At 46.4% G+C, this 27,201-nt stretch overlaps 1 protein-coding gene across 10 annotated transcripts in view; it reads right to left on the bottom strand.

Moving 5' to 3' along the window:
• Positions 1-27,201, bottom strand: part of FAM168A (family with sequence similarity 168 member A) — a 281,858-nt gene that overhangs the window by 33,975 nt on the left and 220,682 nt on the right. For 9 of the 10 annotated variants that reach the window (XM_084842397.1, XM_084842406.1, XM_084842396.1 and 6 more), the window contains 2 exons: positions 21,777-21,902; positions 4,166-4,308 (listed from right to left, as the gene is read on the bottom strand). In XM_084842397.1, coding sequence (XP_084698523.1) covers positions 4,166-4,308; positions 21,777-21,902 — 269 coding nt within the window. The remainder of the gene's footprint in view (positions 1-4,165; positions 4,309-21,776; positions 21,903-27,201) is intronic. The other variant, XM_084842405.1, reaches the window with a different exon arrangement.

Raw genomic sequence — 27,201 nt, 5'->3', positions numbered from 1 at the left:
CCTAAGGAGGGAGTTCCACAGAGTGGGGGCCACCACAGAGAAGGCCCTCTCCCTCATCCCCACTAACCTAGCTGTCCTGGCTGATGGAACACAGAGAAGGTCATCCAAGGCCGATCTTGTGAAGCAGCCTGTCAGGCACTCCTTGAGATAGATTGGGCCGGAACCGCATAGGGTTTTAAAGGTCAAAACCAACACCTTGAATTTGGCCCGGAAAACAACTGGTAACCAGTGCAACTCCTTCAGCACTGGAGTGATGTGATCACGCTGGCGGCTGCCTTTAATCAGGTGAGCCGCTGCGTTCTACACCAGCTGCAGCTTCTGAACCATCTTCAAGGGTAACCCCACATAGAGTGCATTACAGTAGTCTAGATGAGAGGAGACCAGGGCATGTGCTACCGATGGGAGAAGATGGTCAGGAAGGAAGGGGAGCAGCCGCCGTATCAGATGTTGATACAATGCTGTCTGGCTCACGGCTGACACCTGAGCCTCCATGGACAGCTGGGAGTCTAAAATGAACCCCAGGCTGCGGACCTGGTCTTTCAGGGGTAGCCGTATCCCATTCAACACCAGGTCAACATCCCCCAACCTACTCTTGTCTCCCACCAGAAGTACCTCGGTCTTGTCAGGGTTCAGCTTATTCCTCCCCATCCAGCCACTCACCATCTCCAGACATTTAGACAGGGATTCCACAGCCAATCCTGGTGAAGATTTGAACAAGAGGTAGAGCTGCGTGTCATCCGCATATTGATGACACTGCACCCCAACCCCCCACCCCCAGCGGCTTCACATAGATGTTAAATAGCATCGGGGAGCGGATGGAACCCTGTGGCACCCCACACGTGAGCGGCCACGAGTCCGACACCTCCTCTCCCAGTGCTACCCTCTGGTACCTGCCGGAGAGGAAGGACTGGAACCACCGTAATATGACGTCTCCAATGCCCATCCTCTCCAGGCAGTCCAAGAGGATACCATGGTCAACAGTATCAAAAGCCACTGAGAGGCTGAGAACAAGGAAGGAGCATTCACCCCTATCCAAAGCCCTCCTCATATCATCCACCAAAACGGCCAAGGCCGTTTCTGTCCCATGCCCAGGCCTGAAGCCCGATTGAAATGGATCTAGATAATCGGCTTCTTCCAAGTGTGCCTTCAACTGCATCGCCATCACCTGCTCAATGATCTTGCCCAAAAATGGCAGATCCGAGACTGGGCGACAGTTGTTCAGAACTTGGGAATCCAAGGAGGGCTTCTTTAACAGCGGTCTTATCACTGCCTCCTTGAGGGCTGATGGCATCACTCCCTCCTCAAGGGAGGCGTTCACCACTGCCCTGATCCCCTCACCCAGTCTCTCTCTGCAGCTCACAATGAGCCAAGATGGGCAAGGATCAAGTAAGCAGGTGGTCGGCCTTACAGATGAAGGCACCTTGTCCACTTCATCAGAAGGAAGAAGCTGGAACCGATCCCACAAAACCGGTTTGCCAGAGGCCGCCTCTCGCTCGCTAACTGTATCCACGGCGCACAGAGTAACACTCCTAATCCGATCAATTTTATCCGCAAAGTGCTTTGCCAAGGCCTCTCAGGAGGCCTTAGAATGCTCCAGCGGTTCTGGAGCAACTGGACCAACCAGGCTGGTTGGAACAGCCTCCTGGGACTTGGAACAGCCTCCTGGGACAGCACTCTGTGGATGCAATAGAGGCAGCATAGTATTCCTTTTTCGCTGCCCTCATCACCATGTGATAGGCTGAAGATACAGCTCTAGCCCATGTCCGATCGTCTTTGGAGCGAGACTTCCGCCACCCGTGCTCTAGCCGTCTCACCTCCTGTTTCAGGGCTCGTAACCGCAGATTAAACCATGGTGCAGTTTGAACCCTGTTCAGGGGGAGAGGGCATTTCGGAGCCACCTGATCTAATACCCCAGTGATTGCAGCATTCCACTCACCCACCAAAGTCTCGACCAAGTGGCCGTTTGTGTGCTCCAGAGAATCCCCAAGCGCGTTCAGGAATCCATTCGGATCCTTAAGACGCCTGGGGCAGACCATTTTAATGGGTCCTCCACCCCTGCGGAGGGGTTGTGGAATCAAGAAGTCCAACGTCACCAGATAGTGATCTGACCATGACAAGGGGGGGGGGTGGATACACCCCCAACTTCCAGATCACTCCTCGCTTCTCCAGAAACAAATACAAGGTCTAGCGCATGACCGGCTACATGGGTGGGCCCAGTTGGAATAGGGTGCAGCTCCCAGGAAACCATGGTCTCCATGAAGTCCCGAGGTGCCCCCATGAGGATGGCCTCTGAATGTACATTGAAGTCTCCCAACACCAATAAGTTAGGGGACTGCACACGCACATCAGAGACCACCTCAAGCACTTCAGCCAGGGAGTCAGTCATGCAGTGGGGTGGACAGTACACGAGCAGAATCCCCAGACTGCCCTTCGGGCCCAACCTCCAGTACATGCACTCAACAACCTTGGTCTCCTGGAGAGGGGGTCTGGAGAAGACCAAGGACTCCTGGTAGATAACAGCCACTCCCCCTCCCCGATCCCCAGCCCTTGGCTGCTGTGCGCATGAAAATCCAGCTGGGCACGTGGCTGCAAGAGTTCGGGCAGTGGCCTCAGCCAGCCAGGTCTCCGTAATCCATACCAGGTCTGCACCCTCATCCAGGATCATGTCATGGATGAGGGATGTTTTTTGGGTAACAGACCTGGCATTGCAGAGCAGTAAACAAGGGCCAGAAGATGGAGTCACGCCTCCCTCAGCCATCAGGCTATGGACAGGCCCGGAGCAGGGGACAGATATTACACATCTCTTCCTTGTTCCACTTACCTGGCATGGCCGGCCCCTAGCGCTCCGCCAGTGCCTGCTGCCCAGCCTCTGTATAGTCTGACCCCCAACACTCCCCCCCACTGCCTCCGTCAGGTGGACACATGCCCCCTCGCTCCTGCCTATCAGGCAGGCTACCCACCCCTAAAAACACAACAAAAAAACCCCCAAACCCACCCCGCACCAACAGTTAAACAAAAATCAAATCAAACCATCCCCTTTACCAATACTGGCTCTCCCAAGCCCCCTCAGCCAGCCAGCTTACATGGTCCCTCTAAGAGGAACAGGTGGCGACAGCCAGCAGCAGCTGGCTCAGAACCTGGGGGCCTGGTCCTGCAGGGAGTGGTGGTCTGCCAGGCAGAAGCCCACAGGAAGAGCGGTGGTGATAGGCATAAATGTCTATCACTAAAATATTCTTTAGATCAGTAATTTTAATAAGGAATGAAAGAACTAACTATGCTGGGAATCTCACACAGAGGATTAGAAAAAAAAAATTTCCCCATGGCTTCATTATTTCCAGACATTTTACGTCTCTAGTCTTTCTGTAAAAGTGTTCTTATTACATAGTTTTTAGAAATCATTTTGGGGGGAGTAAAGGCTGGTGAACAATATATAAATACTTTGTCTTAAATTCTAAAATAAAATATTTCATAATCCAAAGCTGTTCCAATTTTTCCAGTTCTTTGGGAAAAAAACAAAAAAAAACCTGTTATGCAGAAAATCATTATTTTATTGGATCGATCTGTTAACAGAGAACCATGTGAACCCTAGAGTTACCTAACTCTTGTTCCCTTATCATTTAAAAGACAAGTCACCTTTTAAACTATTGCTGTCTGCCCAGCGCTCCTAGGGAGCTAGAAAGGTAGAATTAAGTAGAAGCAAGCAAGACCTTGCAGAAATTTGCAGGGCTCCTGGGACCCACTTGTTAGCTAGACACAGCATATCCCCCATATGTCATGCCCTGTTCTTTGAGATCTTTGGAGTGGGGCTCGCTCACAGTTCCTTCCTTTTGAGAGGAGAGCTCTAGCAGGGGTTGGGATAGGGTCTTCTTGATGACAGAACCAGTTGTGGAATAGCCTTCCTAGGGCAGCCTGCCAAGATACCCCTTGGCTGAGATTTAGGCATGCCATTAAACATTCCAGTTTTACCAGTTTAATTCAATTTTTCTTTCTATTATTAGATCCAGAGCTGTATGAGTGGTGGAGTTTTTAAGATGCTGCTTTTGTTCTTGCTGTTTGTCACTGCTGTCACTGCCATCTGTATTTTTATTGTCTATTGTTTGATTTAATGGTAAATATGCTTTGGGTGTCTTCTGCAGAAGGCAAGACCAAACGCAGATATACGCACCTGGGCATACAGGTTCTGCTGTGGATAGGCACTTCGGATGGGGTACATAGCAGTTTGGTAAGGATTTGGAGATGGAGAATATGGAGGAGGTGCGTTGTTACTCTGGGTAGGAGGAACCTTGTAGGGAGTTCCAGTGGTATACCCTGTAGAGAAAGAAGAAGCAAGGCCCATCAAGGTGAGAGGTTAAATGGTTGCTATCCACCACCAAGTTTCTTTTTTACTTCATCCAAAAAAAGTAGAAGTCTGATTCCAAATAGCTCACATGTGAGTTAAACCCTCAAATGTTATGCAGATGGGAGACAGCCATTCCACAACCCCCAGTCACTGGGCACAATCCACTGGGAAGCTCTGCTACCCACAACACTCTAAAATGAGCGGGATCACACAAAGACACACACACACACACACACACACACGTCATTGCCTATCTCTCATTCCATTTCAGTGGGGGTTGTGCCAGAGCGGTTCCTAGCTGGCGGTGCTCTTTACATGATTGTAAAGCCTCTTTCAACAAAACCACCATGTAGGGCTTAGTTTAGCTAACACAAAGGATCTTCCAGTGTGCTTATATTGGAGGCATGGTGCAGGGGGGGGGGGGGACCTAATGCTTTCCCTCAGTGTACCCAGTTGCTAAAGTACATGCAAGCACCAGGCCAAGCCAGTGCTGGTCTCCTACTGACCTTCAGAGCAGAAAGGGACTACCATGGAACCAATACACATTGCCCGCAAGGTGATCCTGCCACCTACGCCACATTATTTATTTGTTACATTTATATCCCGTCTTTTACTCTAAGGAGCCCAAGGTGGCATACATGGCCCTCCTCCTCCTCCTCTCCATTTTATCCTCAGAATAACCCTGTGAAGTAGGTTAGGCTGAGTGTCAATGACTGGTCCAATGTCATCCAGTGAGCTTCATGGCTGAGTGAGGACTAGAAACCAGATCTCTTGAGTCCCAGTCCAACAGTCTAACCACTACACCACACTGGCTCTCATCTATCCTGGCTGGGGAAATTCCTCCAATTTTCCAGCATGGCACTAAAATCCTGAAATGGAGGCAGGAGAAAGCCCTACATAGACAGACGGTGACTGGCCCCAGGCTGCCTTGCTTCTTGACCACATATCTGTACCAACCAACCCCATTCTCCCCAACTCTGATCCTGTAAAGCAGGGGTGGGGAACATGTGTCCCTCCAGGTGTTGTTGGACTGCAATTCCCATCATCCCTCACCACTGGCTAATTATTTATTTATTTATTTATTTATTTAATTTCTATACCGCCCAATAGCCGAAGCTCTCTGGGCAGTTCACAAAAACTAAAACCAAACAACACACAATGAAACAATTTAAAATATATAGAACATTAAAACCACAATATAACAATACAACCACAATAAAACCTAGCAGCAGTACAGGAGTTTAAAATACAGATTTAAAACAACAAAGATAAAAATTTAGAAAGCTAAAATGCCTGGGAAAATAAAAAGGTCTTCACCTGGCGCCGAAAGGAGTACAATGTAGGCGCCAGGCGAACCTCACTAGGGAGCTCGTTCCAGAGCCGGGGTGCCACAACAGAAAAAGCCCTCCTCCTAGTAGCCACCCGCCTCACTTCCTTTGGCAGGGGCTCACGGAGAAGGGCCGCTGATGATGATCTTAAGGTCCGGGCAGGCACATATGGGAGGAGGCGATCCTTCAGGTAACCTAGCCCCAAGCTGTTAAGGGCTCTGAATGTTAATACCAGCACTTTGAATCGGGCCCGGAAATGGACTGGCAGCCAGTGCAGCTGGAAAAGTACTGGCGTAATATGAGCTCGCATGCCAGTCCCTGTTAACAATCTTGCTGCCCTATTTTGGACCAGCTGAAGTTTCCGGACCGTTTTCAAAGGCAGCCCCACGTATAACGCATTGCAGTAATCCAGACGAGAAGTTATCAGAGCATGGATAACTGTAGCTAGGCTATCTCTGTCCAGATAAGGGCGTAGTTGGTATACCAGCCTAAGCTGATAAAAAGTGCTCCGTGCCACTGAGTTCACCTGTGCCTCAAGTGACAGTTCTGGATCCAAGAGCACCCCCAAACTACGAACCTGATCCTTTAGGGGGAGTGCAACCCCCTCCAGAACAGGTTGAATATCACCTAGCCGGGCAGACGAACCACCCACTAACAGTACCTCCGTCTTGTCTGGATTGAGTTTCAGTTTATTGGCCCTCATCCAGTCCATTACCGTGCCCAGGCAGTGGTTCAGAACAGCCACTGCCTCACCTGGTTTTGATGAGAAAGAGAGGTAGAGCTGGGTGTCATCCGCATATCGATGGCACCTCAGCCCACACCTCCGGATAACCTCCCCCAGCGGTTTCATGTAGATGTTAAACAGCATGGGGGATAAAATAGAGCCCTGTGGAACCCCATGGCACAATTGCCATGGCACAGAGCAATAATCCCCCAGCACCACCTTCTGGAATCGGCCATCCAAGTAGGAGCAGAACCACTGTAGTGCAGTGACCCAGACAACCTATCCAGAAGGATACCATGGTCGATGGTATCGAAAGCCGCTGAGAGGTCCAGGAGAATCAACAGGGTCGCACTCCCCCTGTCCCTCTCCCGGCAGAGGTCATCCCACAGGGCGACCAAGGCAGTTTCCGCTCCAAAACCAGGCCTGAAGCCCGATTTAAATGGATCTAGATAATCCGTTTCATTCAAGAGTGCCTGGAGCTGTCCTACAACCACCCGCTCAAGCACCTTGCCCAGGAAGGGGATGTTGGCCACTGGCCTATAATTGTTAACATCCTCTGGGTCCAGGTTAGGCTTTTTCAGGAGTGGTCTAATTACTGCCTCTTTTAAAGCAGCAGGCACCACTCCCTCTCTCAAGGAGGAATTTACAACCTCCTGGACCCAGCCGGACAACCCCTCCTTGTTTGATTTAATAAGCCATGAAGGGCAAGGGTCAAGCACACAAGTGGTCGATCGGACTTGGCCAAGCACCTTGTCCGCATCCTCAGGCCTCAGTAACTGAAACTCATCCAATAAAACTGGACCAGACGGTGCTCTGAACGCCTCTACCAATGGAACTGCATTAATGGTGGTGTCCAATTCATGACGAATCTGAGCGACTTTATCCTCAAAGTGCCGCGCAAACTCGTCACAGCGTGCTACCGAGGGTTCCACCGTCTCTCTCCCTGGCCCAGAATGTAACAGGCCGCGAACCACTCGGAAAAGCTCCGCCGGACGACACTGAGAAGATGCAATGCTGGTGGAAAAGAACTGCCTCTTTGCCACCCTCACCGCCACAGAGTAGGCTCGATAGTGGGCTCTTACCTGTGTTCGGTCAGACTCTGCACAAGTTTTCCTCCACCTGCGTTCTAGCCGTCTCCCCTCTTGCTTCATTGCCCTCAGATCAGGTGTATACCAAGGAGCTGGCCGGGCTCTGCTCAGAGGGAGAGGGCGCTTGGGTGCGATCGTGTCAACCGCCCGAGTCATCTCTGCATTCCACAGAGTGACCTGGGCTTCGACAGGAGCACCAGCCATACCAGCAGGAAAGTCCCCCAGAGCCCTCTGGAATCCATCAGAATCTATTAATCTCCGGGGGCGGACCATTTTAATAGGTCCCCCACCCTTGCAGAGGGGAAAGGCCGCCAGAAGTCTAAACCTCAGCAGGAAGTGATCTGACCATGACAAAGGGACAGACGTTAATTCCTCCATTTTCAGATCACCATCCTCCAGCCCAGTCGAGAAAACCAGATCAAGCGTGTGTCCTTTTATATGCGTTGGGCCGATGACATGTTGGGACAGCCCCATGGTTGTCATGGCGGCCATGAAGTCCTGAGCCGCCCCGGATACAGCGGCCTCGGCATGGAAGTTGAGATCCCCCAAGACCATCATCCTGGGGGTCCTCAACACCAAGTCCGAGACCACCTCCGTCAGCTCAGGCAGGGAGTCCGATGGGCAGCGGGGTGGGCGGTACACCAACAGAATCCCTAATCTGTCCCGGGTACCCAACACAAGGTACAGACACTCAAGATCTGCACTCGAATGAGCAGGAAGCCTGGAGAGGGAGACTGAATTCCTATAGACCACGGCAACCCCCCCTCCCCGACCCTCAAGTCGGTGTTGGTGCTGCACCGAGTACCCAGGAGGGCACAGCTGGGAGAGAGTGACCCCTCCCAGTTCCCCCACCCAGGTCTCAGTAATACATGCCAGGTCAGCCCCCTCATCCACAATCAAATCATGGATGAGGGAGGTCTTATTTTGGGCCGACCTGGCATTCAGCAGCAGCACCACCAGACCCAAGGGCAGACTGGTAAGGCTGCCAGGAACCATCAGGTTGGGGGAAGAACCAGAAGAGGGGACAGCTGTAAGGTGTCTAGCCCCTCTTCTCCTCAGCTGGCCTGTTAATCCCCCAACGCCATACCTCCCCCTGCCCGTGACCACAGTTATGGTGGCACCTCCCCCACCCCCTGAGTTGCCCAATAGTCCTCCCAGGCACATATTAAAATATTAAGATATAAAATACACAACAGTTTAAAAGAATATAAAAGAGATAAAAGAGAACAGCAGCTAAGAAGGAGCAGATAGTCCACGTTTGCCCCTTCCCCTTGTCTTTAAAGCTGCTGCCCTCTGCTGCTGCTGCTATTTGCTGCTGGTGTTGTGGCTGCTGGTGTCTCTGGAGAGGCAGGTGGGTAGATCTTCAGGTCCTACGCGACTCCAAGTGCACTTGGCGCGACGCCGAGGCGCTGCCTCTGGCAGCCCCGCCTTAAGTACCTGTGGGCAGGGGCAGGGGCAGGATCCACCTGGTGCAGCTGCTGGCTGGTCCTCCTTCCCCAGGCTCCTTCCCGAGCAGCCTCTGGCAGCCCCGCCTTAAGTACCTGTGGGCGGGGGCGGGGGCAGAAGCAGGCTCAGGATCCACCTGGTGCAGCTGCTGGCTGGTCCTCCTTCCCCAGGCTCCTTCCCGAGCAGCCTCTGGCAGCCCCGCCTTAAGTACCTGTGGGCGGGGGCGGGGGCAGAAGCAGGCTCAGGATCCACCTGGTGCAGCTGCTGACTGATCCTCCTTCCCCAGGCTCCTTCCCGAGCAGCCTCTGGCAGCCCCGCCTTAAGTACCTGTGGGCGGGGGCAGAAGCAGGCTCAGGCTCCACCTGGTGCAGCTGCTGGCTGGTCCTCCTTCCCCAGGCTATGCTGGCCAGGGCTTATGGGAGTTGTAGTCCAACAACATTTGGATGGCCAAACCTTCCCAACCCTGCTGTAAAGGAATTACCAGGGAGATCCAGTAAGTTTGCTCATGGCTCATCACAGAGATTTGCTAGTCAATCTGTGATACAAGAGAAATGTAGGCAGCTGCCTCATCCCATGTCAGAGTATTTGACAATGCAGCCCAGCACTGCCTACTGTGATTGGCAGCAGTTCCTCAGGGTCTCTCCAGGCAGAAATTGGCCTTTCCTATCACTTGCTACCCATCCTTTTAAACTGGAGATGCAACTGAATATGGGACCTTCTGCGGAAAGGTAAAGAGCAGAATGTATCCAAGCCTTCTCTAAGGCAGATCTGCTATAAATATAAACACTGGTGTGTATTTGGGCAACACATAAAGATGGGCAGTGAACTAAAAACAGATACTCTATGGAGGCCTGAGAGTTTACACTTACACTTTGTCTGCATGAAAGGCGCAGGACATGCCATTATTTTTGGACTTACCTGAGAGGACAGTCTTATAACTTAATACAAAAGAACTAGGGCACATATATCAGGCCACACCTTCTTTTTCTGGATTAACCTGAGATACCTACCTACCAACATTTCATGTGTATTTGTTCTCATAGCAAGGTCCAGCACCTGAGCAATCCCCCCACACCCCACTTTTAAGCATTGCCAAAGGCTCTTTGCTGCTTGCTGCATCCTAAACTGACCAAAACCATCTACCTAAAAGAACAAACGAAGAATGTTTATTAGAATGTCTAAATCTCACCATGGGCCTGGTTGCATCGATTAACTCAGAACACACTTACTATTTGGATAGGCATAGTTATGTGGAGGTAGGAGGGAAGCAGTGCATTAGCATGGTGTGCCCATGTATGTGCATTTACACAAATGTGCAAAAGTGTAAAAGGTTCATCTGGTCCTCATTCAGAAATTTAACTTAAGAGACCCAGCGTCTCCCCAAAAGGCTCAACAGGGACAAAATTGGAAAACTGTTTTTCCAAGGACAGGTAATAGAAACTAGGGACAGTTGAAATGTATGTGATTATTTCCTCCTCCTCCTCATCTTCATGAACTTGAAAATGTGCCCCAAATTAGATAAGCTCCAGGGAGACAAGTTGCTATTTTTTCCCCAGGAGGTGAGGAAGGGCAGCCAGTTCTTGTTCATTATGCATTCAACTGTGCAAATGTAAAATTCACCCAAAATATGATGCTAGGCTAAAGAACAGAGGATCACAGGAAACAGATGGCATCCATAGTCATTCTCTCTGAGAGCCACATAATTGTCTTCTCTTTCACTGACCTCAGACTTGGGCCCCAGTATTAACAAGCCAATTTTGAGATTTGCAGTGTGAGAGGAGTTATGGAAGCCTATCAGGCTGGATTACTCCTCTTGCCATAAACACGGGCAGCGTTTCCCTGAGTGCAGCTACCCATTGTCAGAAAGGTGCTATTAGCATCATGGAATGAGCTGTGTGGGCTGATTCAAAAGAGAGGTATTTTATAAAGCATCTGTTGCAGTCTGTGTCATCAACTGCATAATTCAAAAGCAAGGCAAAAGCCGCTTAGGAACTCAAAGCAAATTTTACTGCCATCTATCCACACAGTATGTGGCATATCTGCAGGTTAACAGAACAAATACCCAATGTTGGTGTACCACTGATGAAACTGGGAGCAGGATCAGACCCTTGGTGGTTACTAGGCTTGTAAGTGGGGTTTGGGGTGATGCCACATGCAGTTAGGATTGGAGTGGAGCACTTGGGTATTAAGCTCTCTGCATTTTTGAACAGGAATACAATGACGACCACAGGTTATTTACTGTGGATGGATCCAAAGTAGGCTTTGGCTTACAGAAGGGGCTTCTGCTAGCCCCATGCAATGTTCAACTTCTTTTTCCCACTGAGCCTCATGCCATATCCCAAGCTGCTTTTGAAAATCCCGTTTAAAAGCAATTTGCTGAGCACCACGGGATGAAAAAAGACGCCCAGCCCACCCCGCCAGGCTCACAGAACTCATTCAATGTTTCTTTGGATCTTGGCCAATGTTTCAGCTGCAGGGCTTCTCTGCCCATTCATCGCTCCCCGTTCCCCAAATGCATGTGTGTGTATATGGCGTGGAGGGGAGGGGTGGGGTGGGGGACTGAAATCCTTTGCATGTTTGGCATTGAGCCTTCATGGAGATTTTCCTTCCCAAGTAGAAGGATTACAGTCACAAAGTGAATCAGCCCCAGAGTAAGGAAGGAAAGGAGAAAGAAGAGAGCCCAGGGAGTCTCTGGTAGCTTCCTCCTTTACTGTCAGCATAGAGGAGATTTTTACCTTCATAATCTGGGGTAGCAGGAGCAAGCAAGTTTAATGAGGAGCCTTCTTTAGGCAACAGATTTTGGGTGCCATTCAGATTAAAGCTGTCTCACAGTCCAGCATCTAGAGCAAGCCTCTCTCTCTGGTTGACCTTTACCCAGGCAGTCCCCCCCCCTCTCTCTCACACACACACACACACGGGCTTGTCCCTCTACCTACTTCTGTTTGCCAGGCTCTGGAACAGCTCCTGCATCTCTAATCAGACCAAACATGCCCTGCTGTGAAATCAAGTTTACAGGATCTCCCACTGGCATCCCTACTCCCTCCACCACTGCCAAACCACACTCGCCCTAACCTTTCCTAAGACCAATCCATACAATGCAGACCACAACGGGAGAGAACAGGAGAACTGTCGTTCCAGATGGCTCAGGAATGTGAGCACAGCCCACCTGCCAAAGGCATCAATCCAGATGACCTTTTTTCCAGGTATAACACCAGGCCCCCCAATGTCATTATTTGAGGATTCAGGCTTTGTAGGCAGAAAAATCTGTGCAATTAAAAACAGGAACCCTTCCAACATTTATGTTTCCAGCCACACAGATTTGGCAGAACAAGACAGCAAGCAGAGTCACTAATTGGTTTGCCTTAGCCTGTAAGTGAAGCACTCTGGAGCCTACTCAGAACCAGACCTACCTTATTCTCTCTCTTAAATCTGCAATTAGCAGGAGATCATTTTAAACAAAGACCTCAGCTTTCAGCAAACTTACCTGCCAAGCAAGGGCAAAACAGCCGAGCTTGCCTCCATGTAAGAGTTCAAAATAACAAGAGCAGGTGGGAAAGGGGGATCTCTGAGCTCCTTCATGGAGACTATGCATGTATCAGTAAAGGTCACCGTTACGCAAGAGAGTTTTTCCAGATAGCTTTTTACCCACCTCTGCCCTGCTCTACAGGGCCCTTTGCATTATTGACATTAGTGCTGCATCTGTTCAGTTCCTATTAAAAACAAGAATAACTTGCTCCTTGCAGTTATACAAAAAACAGAAAGCTGCCACCTTGCCTTAAAAGGGGAAATTGTGACATCAACACAAAACCATGCCGAGGACACCTTGCAGAGAGTAACTGGCAAACAAGGAATGGGGTGGGGGTGGGGGGGAGACCTATTAAGGTTGCATTTGTTAATCAAATATCCAAGCTAAGCCGAAACTATCTGGATGCAAGCCGGTTTAGACTTACTAGGTATGGCATAAGCATCCAATTCTTACTGAAGCAGGTCTCAGTGTTCAATTCCCATGTAGTTCCCAAGGCCACTATCATTTGACAAATCTAAACGGAACATGTGATGGCTGTGAAACAGAATCTATGCTGCACACTTCATATGACTGAGTGCCATATGGATCTCATCATATGCTGGGATCTGAATCGACTGCAACCTTGAATGCTACCTTCCATTTTACTGCCCACTCATCCTGTTCTAAGATCACTGTGCCATGCTCCACAGTTGTACCAATTTGCCACAGCAGTTGTAATGACAGCCAGAATCTTACACATCTTCCAGACTGAACTTCCAGCAATACCCTCCTCTGTAGCATACCCAGCAGTCACAACTTTCACACCACAGAAGAAGAAGAGCTGGTCTCCCCTGGAGCACTATCAACCCACATGCTAGGAACCCCAAGGAAGTGGATGGTGTGAGCACAGCCATTTTAAAGAGGACAGCGCACTGTGCATGCTTACTTGGAACCAGAGAGGTACCAGTCTCTGCATGGAAGGATTTTTAGCTTTCTTGCAGCTTCTTCCCTGAAGTCCCCTGGAAACAAGGCCCAATCCGAGCAAGGCCCACTTGGGAATATAAAAGCACAGGATCAAACTACCACGTAGTTATGCTTTCAAGTGGCTACCAACCGACTGACAGCACACAACCTAGGGAAGTTCAGCTAGTGTAAAATGCTGCAGCCAGCCTTTGGGCAGGATCAGGCCATCAGGGCCACATTAGTCGAGCACTGCAGCAATCGCAAGAGCAGCTATCCACTGCTTCCTGGGTTCTGGTGATGAAGGCTTCGTGTGATTGCCTCAGCTTACCTAACAAAGGCCGCCTCCTCTCCCATACTCCATCACGACCTCTCAAAGCAAATTAAGAATGCTCTCTTAAGTTTGCCATCTGCGCACACACATATCCACACACTTTGGACTGTGAGGTGCACAGAGAGGCACTCTCAATGGCCCAGTTTACATGTCATGATAAGCCAGGGCAGTGCTGGCTCCAGGTTTTGAGGACCCTTGGGCAAGACACCCTCCATGGGCCCCTGCCTCAGTGAGTCAACCTCACTGCCATTGTTACCAGCTTGCTCCCCCTCCTCTTTCTCATCACTGCTACCCCTTGTGTGTTTAACAGTCAGAGAGCTAGGGAGCAAGCAGGCCGTAGCATCTCCTACTTCTCCTTACCGCCACCACAGCTGTCGGGGCGAGAGTGAGAGGCAGGTGAAAAAAAGGCTGCAGTGATGAAGAGGAGGGGAAACTTCAAGGGGCTCTTGTCAGTGGGCCCCTGCTGGGGTGTAAGCCCTCCGCAGGTGCCCAACCACACCTATCTTTGACACCAGCCCTGAGTGTGCTGGTGCACACAGCCTGATCACTCCCATTTGGCTCCTCCTACAACTGGGAGTGGCTGCAGAAACCACAGACCCTCTGTGGTCCAATTTTTTTTAATGGGAGCCTGGCTTGTTTGTCGGAGCCAAGTGGCAGCGATTGGGCAGTGGGCACAAGCATGCTGCTTGTAAATGATAAGCCAGGATTCTCCAGAGTCCTCACTTATTACTGTGTCCAAATGCGACCAGCATCTGCTCCTCATCACCCTCCCCACTGTAGACTTGACAAAGCCAGAACACCATTTGGAAGCAGTGTAAGAAGTTTTTATTTCAGTTGACTTTCCGTGGCCAAAGTGGGAGGAGGATGGTTTGATAAACGTAACGGGTTTTCTGATTTCAACATACTGATTTCCATCTCAGCTCTTCAGGACTGAGCATACTATAAATTAAATATTCAAGTTCCTGCTCTACAATGGAATAGGTGGTCCTATGTGAGGATAATGTATACCCCTTCGAAGTTTCCTGGAGGAAGGGCAGAATGCAAATATCATAAACAAATTAACAAGGGTTCCACTATAATCTAGGGATCTGATCCTGCTCATACCCAGTTCCCTCTTTTCAACAAGCACAAGAAGATTCTAAGATGCTTCTGCAAAGCATATCAACATGAGACTGTTCTCAATTTCTCAACATGCAATTTACATGGGCTGGGAGCTATTCTATATATTATACAGAATGAGGTGAGAATATTCTGGGCTGTTCCCTTTCAGAATCCACAATGCATGTCCCCTCCTCCCATTAAAAAGCTCCCTGATTGTTGTAAAGTAGCACATCAGAGATAATGGTTTAGCATAGCCCTTTTCCTGATGTGCTATTTTACTACATGCAAGGAGCTTTTCGGATTGGGGAAAGGGTAGCATTTAAAAAACAATCCCACTGAACAGATTAAGGTGGAAGTTGCTCTGTCCCTATTAACAATAACATTGTGGTCAGGAAAGAGTTTCTCCTTAATCCTAATTAACATCTATATCCCCCCTCATAGCATGAGAACCTCCCCCTGTTCATTATGGACTGAATTGGAGCCAGTCCCTGATTACTTAGAAAATGAATTTCCACTTTCTATTATTATAGTACTGGGAGATTTCAACACCAGAATCGCTGGAAACAAAAATAAGTTAGCAGGTCATCTAAATATTGAGGAAGAGGAATTATTAACTGTCTTCCACAGATTCTGAGAGATAAGATGATACACCTAGCAGGTTATACATTTTTGGAGTTCCCATTCACAAGGAATTATTTAATATTAAATGGATTCTATCCTAAAGACACCCCAGCTAACTTTACCTATTTATCAATAAGAGGACAAAGTATAATTGATTATGTGTGTGTTCCCATGAATAAGATTAGGAACTTTATCAATTTCGAGGTTATCTCTATGGGCCATTGTGATCACCAGCCTCTGAGGTTTGAGTTTTTTTTAGAGAGGATGGAACTCAGATTTTTGCTCATGAAGAGTTTCAGGTCAGAGCTGAATTAGTTGGCCAAACAAGGGTTAAATGGAATAATCTTATAATGGATACAATTAATAGTACCCTTTTATTGGAGCAGATGCTATCCATTTGTGATAACGTATTGCAACTAGATGTTAATTCACCAAATATATTACATCTGTATCAGCACACAATAAGAAATCTAAAGCCGTATTTGACCAGGAGCAATTATGGAGCACTCCCCACTCAATCTCAAAAAGGTTGGTTCGACCTGGACTGTAGAAAGACTCGATCAGTAGTAAGAATATATGCTAGGGAACTGAAGTCTGACTACTCCCCTGAAACAATTAAAATATCTGTAAATAAGAAAAAAGAATATAGGGAGCTAATTAGAAATAAGAAAATGATATTCCAAAAACACCACTGACATAGTTTGGACACAGCCATAAAGATGAAAGACATGGCAGCCTTTTGGAAGATTGTAAACAGCAGCTTAATTAGTGATAATCTTATTAAAAACCCTCAACTATCAAAGATGGATTGGGAGAAACATTTTAGTGCCCTATTTAATGCCCATGCCCTGCAATTACATCTGCCTTTGAGTTCCACTCTTGGCACTAGAGATCCATGGTCCTCTGTATCTCATAAAGAGATAAGAGTCATTAATTAATGCATTGCCAGTCAAAAAAGCACCAGGAGAAGATTATGTTCCAGCAGAGGTATTCAAATATAACATCAAATGGTGGCTGCCTATTTTGGCCAAATTGTTTGACCATATTAATCTAACTGGTGACCTCCCAAAGGGCTGGAACAACTTCTATAGTAATTCCGATCTTTAAAAGGGGGGAATGTAAGCTCGCTTCAAACTATAGGCCAATTAATCTTATAGATATTGCAGCCAAATTATATGCGAGACATCTGCTGAACAAACTGGAAGATTGGGTTACTATGAATAATATTCTTATAGAAGAACAAGCAGGGCTCCAAGCTGGTTATTGAACAATGGATCATTGTTTTGTATTAGACCATTTGGTTAATTCAGGTGACCATCATATCTACTATTGCGGGAAAGAATCCCTTAGAAGAAATGGAGTAGCACTCATAGTCAACAAAAGGGTGGGAAAAGCAGTACTGGGGTACAATCTTAACAATGATAGAATGATCTCAGTACGAATCCAAGGCAAACCATTCAACATCACAGTAATTCAAGTCTATGCCCCAACCACTGATGCCGAAGAAGCTGAGGTTGATCGGTTCTATGAAGACCTACAACACCTTCTAGAACTAACACCAAAAAAAGATGTCCTCTTCATCATAGGGGATTGGAATGCTAAAGTAGGAAGTCAAGAAATCACCGGGATAACAGGCAGGCATGGCCTTGGTGTACAAAATGAAGCAGGACAAAAGCTAATAGAGTTTTGCCAAGAGAACACGCTGATCATAGCAAACACTCTTTTCCAACAGCACAAGAGACGACTCTACGCATGGACATCACCAGATGGTCAATATTGAAATCAGATTCATTATGTCCTTTGCAGCCAAAGATGGAGAAGCTCCATACAGTCAGTCAAAACAAGACCTGGAGCTGACTGTGGCTCAGATCATGAGCTTCTTGTTGCAAAATTTCAGCTTAAATTGAAGAACGTAAGGAAAACCACTAAACCATTCAGGTATGACCTAAATCATATCCCTGATGAATATACAGTGGAGGTGAGGAGTAGATTTCAGGGATTAGACCTGATAGACAGAGTGCCTGAGGAACTATGGACGGAGGTCCGTAACATTGTTCAGGAGGCAGCAACGAAATCCATCCCAAAGAAAAAGAAATGCAAGAAAGCCAAGTGGCTGTCTGATGAGGCTTTACAAGTAGCTGACGAAAGAAGGGAAGCGAAAAGCAAGGGAGAAAGGGGAAGAGATATCCAACTGAATGCAGAGTTCCAGAGAATAGCAAGGAGAGACAAGAAGGCCTTCTTAAATGAACAATGCACAGAAATCGAGGAAAACAACAGAATGGGAAAGACTAGAGATCTCTTCAAGAAAATTGGAGATCTCAAGGGAATGTTTTGTGCAAAGATGGGCATGATAAAGGACAAAGAAGGCAGGGACCTAACAGAAGCAGATGAGATTAAGAAGAGGTGGCAAGAATACACAGAAGAACTATACAGGAAAGATCTGAATGTCCCTGATAGCCATGATAGTGCGGTCACTGAACTTGAGCCGGACATCCTCGAGAGTGAAGTCAAGTGGGCCTTAGGAAGCATTAGTAACAACAAAGCTAGCGGAGATGACAGTCTTCCAGCTGAGCTATTTAAAATCCTAAAAGATGATGCTGTTAAAGTGCTGCATTCAATATGCCAACAAACTTGGAACACTCAACAATGGCCGCAAGACTGGAAAAGGTCAGTTTACATTCCAATTCCAAAGAAGGGCAACGCCAAAGAGTGTTCAAACTTCCGCACAATTGCGCTCATTTCACATGCCAGCAAGGTGATGCTCAAAATCCTACAAGCTAGGCTTCAGCAGTATGCGAACCGAGAACTACCGGAAGTACAAGCTGGGTTTCGAAGAGGCAGAGGAACTAGAGAGCAAATCGCCAACATTCGCTGGATCATGGAGAAAGCAAGAGAATTCCAGAAAAATGTCTATTTCTGCTTCATTGACTACGCTAAAGCCTTTGATTGTGTGGATCACAACAAACTGTGGCAAATTCTTAAAGTGATGGGAGTGCCAGACCACCTTACCTGTCTCCTGAGAAACCTGTACGAGGGTCAAGAAGCAACAGTAAGAACCAGACATGGAACAACCGAGTGGTTCAAAATTGGGAAAGGAGTACGACAAGGCTGCATATTGTCACCCTGCTTATTTAACTTATATGCAGAGTACATCATGAGAAATGCTGGGTTGGATGAATCACAGGTCAGAATTAAGATTGCCGGGAGAATTATCAACAACCACCGATATGCAGACGATACCACCCTAATGGCAGAAAGCGAAGAGGATCTCAAGAGCCTCTTGTTGAGGGTGAAAGAGGAGAGTGCAAAAGCTGGTTTGAAACTCAACATTAAAAAAACTAAGATCATGGCATGTGGCCCCATCACTTCCTGGCATATAGAAGAGGAAGAAATGGAAGCAGTGACAGATTTTACTTTCTTGGGCTCCAAGATCACCGCAGACGGTGACTGTAGCCATGAAATTAAAAGACGCTTGCTCCTTGGGAGGAAAGCTATGGCCAACCTAGACAGCATAGTAAGAAGCAGAGACATCACCTTGCCGACAAAGGTCCGTCTAATCAAAGCTATGTTTTTCCCAGTAGTAATGTATGGCTGTGAGAGCTGGACTATAAGGAAGGCTGAGCGCCAAAGAATTGATGCTTTTGAACTGTGGTGCTGGAGAAGACTCTTACGAGTCCCCTGGACTGCAAGGAGGTCAAATCAGTCCATCCTAAAGGAAATCAACCCTGACTGCTCATTGGAAGGAGAGATAGTGAAGGTGAAGCTCAAATATTTTGGCCACCTAATGCGAAGAGAAAACTCTCTGGAAAAGACCCTGATTCTGGGAAAGACTGAAGGCAAAAAGAGAAGGGGATGGCAGAGGATGAGATGGCTAGATAGCATCACCGATGCAATGAATATGAACTTGAGCACGCTCCGGGAGAGAGCGCAGGACAGGAAGGCTGGCGTGCTATGGTCCATGGGGTCACGAAGAGTCGGACACGACTGAACGACAACGAACAATGGGCTAAACTGGCAGAGTTAAACATGGATCGATGCCTCTTGATCTTACTACAATTGTTACATTAAAAAGTCAAATATTCAGATTTTCCCTGCTGGTCATGTGTTGGACAACACTGCAGTATCTCGAGGTGTTAAACAGGGGTGTGTCCTGGCTCCCCTTTTATTTAATTTATTTGTAAATGATATAGCTTCTGATTTGAGTGGGGACCCATTTTTTTCAGTAAAAGTAGAGGAAAGGAAACTGTCTTTTCTCCTCTACACTGACGACCCGATCCTCATCTCGCATACTCAGATTGTTTGTGTAGATTACTATCAGCAATGAATATCGCCCCCCCCCCCCCAGCTATTATCCATTAATTATAGGAAAACTAAAGTTACGGTCTTTGGACATAGATCCCCAATACATAAGTGGAGAATAAATTCCCACCCCATTGAGCAAGTAGCCTCCTATCGCTATTTGGGTGTTCTTTTTTCATCCTCAGGAGACTGGAGTGCCCATTTAAGTCTCTGAAATTAAAGATAAACCAGCAAGTAAAGGGATTACTGAAGTTTTGGAACACAAGTGGTGGTTATCAAATCTATCCAATTCTAACCTTGCTGAAACCAAAACTAGTCTCTCAATATGCATGTGGGGGAGAGTTATGGGGTTTAAAAATCCCACATGACATGGAATTGTTTCAAAACAAACTGTTAAGGGCTATTCTTGGTGTATCAAGGAGTATTCCTGCTTCATTTCTATGCTCGGAAACCGGTGTAACGCCAGTTTAAACTACTATTATTATTAGGGCCTTTAATTATTGGCTCAATAGTTTTTTCTCACCTCCAACCAGATTATCCAGACTGTGTCTTTTAGAGCAAATGAGAGCTAATCCATCAAATACAATATCCTGGTCTCAGAGATTAAGTTCCCAAATTCATTATTATGGCTTCTCTACCCAGTATTTCACCATCTTAAAGTCAGCCCACAGTAAAGCAATTTTTAAGGAGAGGGTTTATAGTGTTTCTATCCAACTGGACCTTTGTGCAGTTTCCAGTAACAACATAGCACCCAGGTTTGCCAAGATCAAGAATAATTTTGAATGTGAAAGATATTTGATTCTTATTTCTAATCCTCATCTCAGATCAGCTCTAACACAACTAAGGATGCAGCAGATGAAAATGGCAGTTTTGGAAGGGCGATTTTAATAAATCGCCTTATGCCTCCAGACTTTGCCCTTTTCAAAGTGGCAAAGTGGAGGACCTGGCTCATTATCTGTTCTACTGTTCTATCTTTTTCCAAATTCATTCTAAGTATTTAGATACATTTTTTGAGAAACAGTCCATCTGGTCCGACTCAAGTCAGAATAATTATTTTGTTTACAGGTCTTAATAAGACAATTCACCTGGCACTGGCCAATTTTGCCTTTGCAGCCCAAAGCTACAGAGTAAATGTTTTGACTCTGCAAACTGATTAAAAACGTGTAACATATGTTTTATCTGATTTTACTCATCTATGTTTTTTGTATGCTTATTGTAACCATTGGTTGAAACAATAAAAGATTGATTGATTGACTGATTGATTGATTGAAAATACAATCCTGTTATTGCAGTGTCTGAAGAATTCTCTCACCTCATTCTGCACTGTGAAGAACAGCTTTGGGACTTTTACCCTGGAAATCCTTAACCAACTTATTTAACTGTGAGCAATATGAAGCGATCTGTTCCTAGTAAATAGCATTCATGACCAATAAAGCCCATTTCAGTGATCCTAACAAAGAAAGCTGTCGTATACCAGTTTAGACGATTGTTCCATAGTCTCCTCTGACACTCAGTGGCTTTCCAGGGTCTCCGGAAGAGAGGAGCATTTCAGAGAGAAGGCCTCCTGGAAATGCCATAGTTTGAACTTGGGGCTGTCAGCCTGCAAAGCATATGCTCTACTACTGAACTATGGTCCCTCCTATCAAAATAGCCAACAGTTCTCACCATAGAAATTGCTCTTCCTATGCTTGGGAACAATTTCACAAGGAATGTGTCTTGTATAAAGCCTATCAAAACGAATGAAGCTTGGCAGGAACATGAATGTGCTCAACTCGCATTCATTTCAAAGACAGGGAACAGCATCATTCCCAATGGAGACTGCCCTGTTCAAAGATGACATAGCTGACCCCAATATTATTTATGTCACTTAGAGTTAAATTATTTAAGAACTGTATATAGAAAATAATGAATACAACGTATAACCCACACCCAAATCAAAAGAGGGAGGGAGGGAGGGAGAGGGGGAGGGAGGGGGGAGAGAGAGAGAGGCAAAACAACCAGTAATAACCCCAGAAGTAAAATTCTATTTACTGAATGCTGCTGATGAAGCTTGGTAAGTTCTGTTCTCGGTCCCAGTGTCCACTGGGAGGTGAAAGGTACCCTCAGTGGCACAAGAGGACGATGTCTGAGGCCAGGCCTGTTTCATCAGAAGTGTCGCTTGAGTGAAGACAGAAGAGAAGGTGTTACAAAGGCAACAAACAGTGGGATGGCAATCACAATGAAGATGCAGTTATCCATTCTTAAAATGCCTTTTTTGTGACGTTCAGCTTTCCCCTTTGCTGTGGAGTAATTGCTAAAGATAAAATAATTGGTTTGGATGTAGTTGGTACTATTAACTTGGCCTGAAAACTTGATTAGAAATAATTTTATCCTACAAAGCAGATGGACAATATAAGCAGTTGCCTCTGGCATCTATTGCAAAATGTAACGGATTTGGGGCTATTATACATAGATGTCCAGAAAATCAGCATCTACAACAGTGTGTGTATAATATATTTCATGGAAGTCCAATCACTCATGATAAGAGTAGCTGGGTCCAAACATTTGTAAGGTGGCTATTAAAATTGGGAATGATGGGTGGGTGGGTGGGGTGGGGGATCAGTTACTTCCTCACCCTCAATACCTGCTTTGAAATTGCTCCACACCCTATTACAACCGATCTCACTATTCTCCTCTTCCACACTTGCATCCACCCAACTCCCACTTACTCCCCTCTCCTGTTCAATCAAGAGCCATATTACAGTCCAACTGAGGATGCTGCTGAAATCAGTCTCCCTGTGGCAAGCCATTCCCAGGCCAGCTGTAACTTCTACAAGTATCGAGCACAAGCATTTGCATTATGATATGGAGTTTTTTCCTCCCCTCTCTTGCAGCCACTGGGAACATGGAGGAGGCCTACAATGTGACAGTGTCAATCCATGTGGCAAGGAGGGCACATGATTTGCACGCAAGAGCTCCCCGGTTCAATTTCCAGCAACTCCAGCATTGGCAGCAGAGCATGGAAAGTTCTCTCTGCTCAAGCCCTTGGAAAGCTGCTGCCAGTCAGAGCAGGCAACAGATGGACCAACGGTCTGATTTGACATAAGGCAACTTCATATGGTCATATGAAAACTTGTAGGTATCATGGCCACGGTGAGGTAATTCACCATCGGAGTGGCCATTTTATTGAGGCAATCAAGTAGTAACTGGAAAGTGATCTTCAGCTCTCAAACAAACTCTCTCCCCAACTCCTCCTCACTGCTTCTCTTCTCCCATGGGGCCACCCTTCCAAGCAACCCCAGTTCCTAAGTAACAGCTGTGCCACTCTCTTTCTGATTCATAGCAAATAGGATTGGAGCAAGCCAGACAGGATGGCAGTGGAGTTTCAGAGCATCATCCTACCTACTTCCAGATCTCTTCTCCTCTACCTCCACAAAAAGAGGATACCCTAATGGTCTGGGGGTTTTGCCATGGGCAGCTTTCCAGTGGTGCTGGGGTGGAACAGACGGTGGTGCAAGAGAAGACAAAAGACAGGAGAGGGTGGGTCTGAGAACATGGACTATAGAACGGAACACAACTTTGATCTCTATGTTTGGCGAAATTTTTCAAGACTCTCTCAAAGGATTTGCTATAGGAGAGTGAGGCTGTGGTTGTACTGCTTGAGTGAAAAATATTATGGGAGAACAGAATGGTTCTGTATTCTCAAAATCAATTTGAAAGAGAGCTTGTTTGGAGAATAAACTACTTTGCAGGATAATTAAAGGCCTTTCTGAAAGATCACCATTTTGCATGCAACTCAGATGTCTTTCTTTGAGGATGGATTTTGGTTGAAGGGATATCACATTTCCCCAGCACTGGATGTGCCATATTACCTATTTGGGAAAATGCAACCCTTCCCACCGAGAGCACACCCATCAATATTGTGTTTGCTGAGTGAGATGTGCTTGTATGCGTGTCAGTGGCATGTATTTTATCAGTTACTGTATACAATGTTTTATGTTCTCCTTGGTTGTAGTTTGTTTCCTTTTTAATTTGCTGATCAGCTGTGCTCTCCCTTCCTGTGCAAAGTGAGTACTGGAGTGCCTTCCATGTCCCATTAAAAAAAAAAAGTAATAAATACTAATAAAATAATAAAAACAAAATGCAAGCAGTAGGCATCGATCCCTCATAGAGAAGCTAACATCCATACACCTCAAAGCATGAGGAGCAAGATTGCGGTTTTAAACATGCGGGTCACATGCATATCACACGACGACTAACTGCTCAACCAAGTCCGTTGCAAAGCGTCATCTCTGAGGTGATATGGAGATTCTGCGCATTGTGCTAGACCCATGGTGACAGCCTGTTCACCCATGCAAATAATCGCTTACTGTTGCAGTCATCAAGCAACAAGCATGCATGTGTTAAGCAGCTCTTTCTTGGTTAACACCAGTCACCAAAAATGTGAATTTAAGGCATTTTGTTTTATTTAAAGTATTTATACTCTGCCCTTCTCCTTTAAAAAGTATTCAGTGTGGCTCACAAAGAATAAAAAACTACTGAAACATCAAAAATAAAATCTCCCCATCATAAAATCCTACATTAATATTGAACAGACTAGGAGCAATAAAACAAATGAGCCATCAAAGGATTGGGAGAATAAAAAAACGTTTTAACCTGCCACCTTAAGAGCAATGAAGCTGGTGTTCTGTAGGGACTTGTGGCTGTTTGTTCCTAGAGCTACTGCTGAGGTGTACAGGCTCCCACACAGCCACAGCCACATTTTTTCCTGTAGAGTCCCACTTGGTCATGATTACGTTTTGGTGACGCAATGGCGGATGATTATTAGGAGGGAGGGGGCTGCAGAGATCTGAAAGTACAATTCTGGCTAGATCTGGGGATGCTAATTATGCACTTTCTGAAAGGGGGCTGTATTTCTCTTGGTTGGCTGAGTTCTGCATGGGGGGCTGGGGGATCTGAAAACGTAATCCTGGGTTTGGTTTCCTGGCTTGGATTTTAGGATGCTATCAGTAACATTTCTGTATCCCCCCCCCCCCATTGGCTGAGTTCTTTATGTTTGCAGCTGCTGCAGAGTTTCAGGCTAGTATCCTAGGCACATTTACTTCAAAGTAAGTTTCACTGAGTTCAATTGGGCTTACTTCTGAGTAGACAGGTATAGATACTACTGTCAATTTAAAATAGGCAAGACTCACATTTGCTGATGACCACCCATGTTGTTCTTTGCCAGCACCCATGTTCCTTTTGGCCCTGCCCACTACTGGAATGCAGCTCCCAAGACTTTTCCAGTATTGGAACTGGGCCCTGGCCTGAAAAAGCTTCCCCACCTCTGTGCTAAGCCAACACACGCATGAGCTTTGTGACACTTCCCATCCAATAGCCCTTTTCTTGCTCTTTTTCTCCCCCACCTCCTGCTGCCCCCCACCAACATCTGCTTCGCTATTATGCCTAGCTGTACAGCTCCACTGGATGCTTTCACCCACCCATTCATGGCTCTTCCCTCTTATTTATTTATTTAGAGCATTTTTACCCCACTCTTCAGCCGATAAAGGCTCCCAGAGTGGCTTACAAAGGCTAATATTAAGACAGTCCCTTCCCTCAGGCTTACAATCTAAGCCACACAGATTCCTTGGTGAGTTTCTGCCCAGCCCCAGTCCCAGCCCTTGGAGGCCTTAAGCAACAAAAGACATGGATATCCTCCTTGGAATGGGATCTGACAGCAGCCGCCGCTCTGGCTGGTCATATGGCAGCTACAACACTCATCCGAGGTTGAGGCTCTCAAGGCTGACTGACATCGTATCAGTTTCTTTAAGGAAAGGAGGTTTTGCCTGACCTTCAAGCAACTTACTTGCACACACCCATACACACACAAAAGAAAATAGCTTGAGACACCAATAAAACACTACTTATTTGAAATTCAATAGAGCAAAAAGTCTGAAATGTAGAACAGTTTGGGAAGAAGCTATTTCATGCATGGCTATCTTTAAATAGCCATATGTAAGCCAATGGCCTCATTTATACATAACAAGGGTACTGAAATATAATGCAACTGGAGATCTGCAGTCAAAAATGGGCTGGTTAGTTACAAACCAATATATGAAACTTAGCTACCCACACTCTAATATCATCTTTTTCACCTCACTGGCTTATAGTTCCTCATATCCAAACCTCCTTTTACTTGTCCGCAACACACAGTGTACCCTTCCCCTACGCCTCATGTGAGGGTTTCCCCAGACAAACTGACCTTTCACTTCCTTCACTTTTTATCACTTGTTGACAATTTCTCCTGAGCAGTTAGAACTTTTGTGAACATTCAATGACATCACAGCAGTGTAGCTAATGACAGGCTAGCAAGGTGAAGGATAATGCTCAAAAGACAGCTGACAAGAGTAGGGTGTCAGCTGATTTTTTAACTAGGAATGTAAATGGCATTGGCACACACCGTCATTTAGAGCAGAGGTGGGCAACTTGTGGCCCTCCAGATGATTTGGCCTACTATTTCCATCCCTCACCTTCAGCTATGCTGGCTAGGACTGATAGGAGTTGTAGTCCAAAACATCTGGAGGGAACCAGGTTACCTACCCTGTGTCTCAAGGGATCCTCAAGATTCTGGTAAACCCCTGGTATTAGACAAACTCTATGTAGAATTGTCAAATCATGGACAGCATTGTTCAAGAGCAGTCAAACCCTAATGAAAGTAGGACCAAGCGAAAGATTTGTCATGAGTAACTAAATAAGCATATTCCTTCCTTATTTGAATTTTTGTCCATGCTTTCCTTTCCTTAGGGATTGGATATACAATAGGCTGAATGAAATATACTGCAAATCCTCATTCCCAATTAAAGGCTTAATCTTTGCCCCAAGCACAAGCCCCAAAAGAAGAATATTACAATGCTGGTAGAATATGTTCCAGCATTGTCTGGTGACTGAGGACTAAATCAGAAATGTAGGATGCTAACAAGCAGGCTCCTGGAGAATGCTGTTCAAAGCATCATCCCAACTACAGAAGCTGCTCAGTCCACACAAGTCTTGCTCCTATCATGGTGTCCTACCCTATGGAAGGGGCAATAGGTGGGCAACCTGGACAAGTCTGGGATTCTAACTGCATTAAAGGACATACCTTCAGAATGACCATCTTAATGCACCCCGAAAGAGGGTATTGCACAGGCACTGGATGGTGGGAAGACCTTTAAAGTTAGCTACAGCTCAGTTTTGAGCTTGGATTTTAGCAACATCTCTTCTGAGTGGGAGCTTATATAATGGATAATCTGCATTATTAATAGGCATGGATCAGGCAGAAACTGGCCTTCGTGAAAATTAAATGTACACCTACTTACATGAAAATTACCACACACAAAAAGAACCAAACCCCTCTATCCACTGAAAGCAGAAACCCTAGAAGGGACTGATACATCATAAGGTTTTAATCAAGGGAGCTGCTAGACCTGGAAAGATTCTCTACCCATTAAAATATAAACAA

The sequence above is a fragment of the Heloderma suspectum genome, chromosome 3 (genome assembly GCF_057233095.1).
Source record: "Heloderma suspectum isolate Gila_16-S chromosome 3, 16-S_ref, whole genome shotgun sequence".
Lineage (NCBI taxonomy): Eukaryota > Metazoa > Chordata > Lepidosauria > Squamata > Helodermatidae > Heloderma > Heloderma suspectum.
The sequence above is the reverse complement of the archived record's forward strand: the minus strand, read 5'-3'. Positions and strand labels throughout refer to the sequence as shown.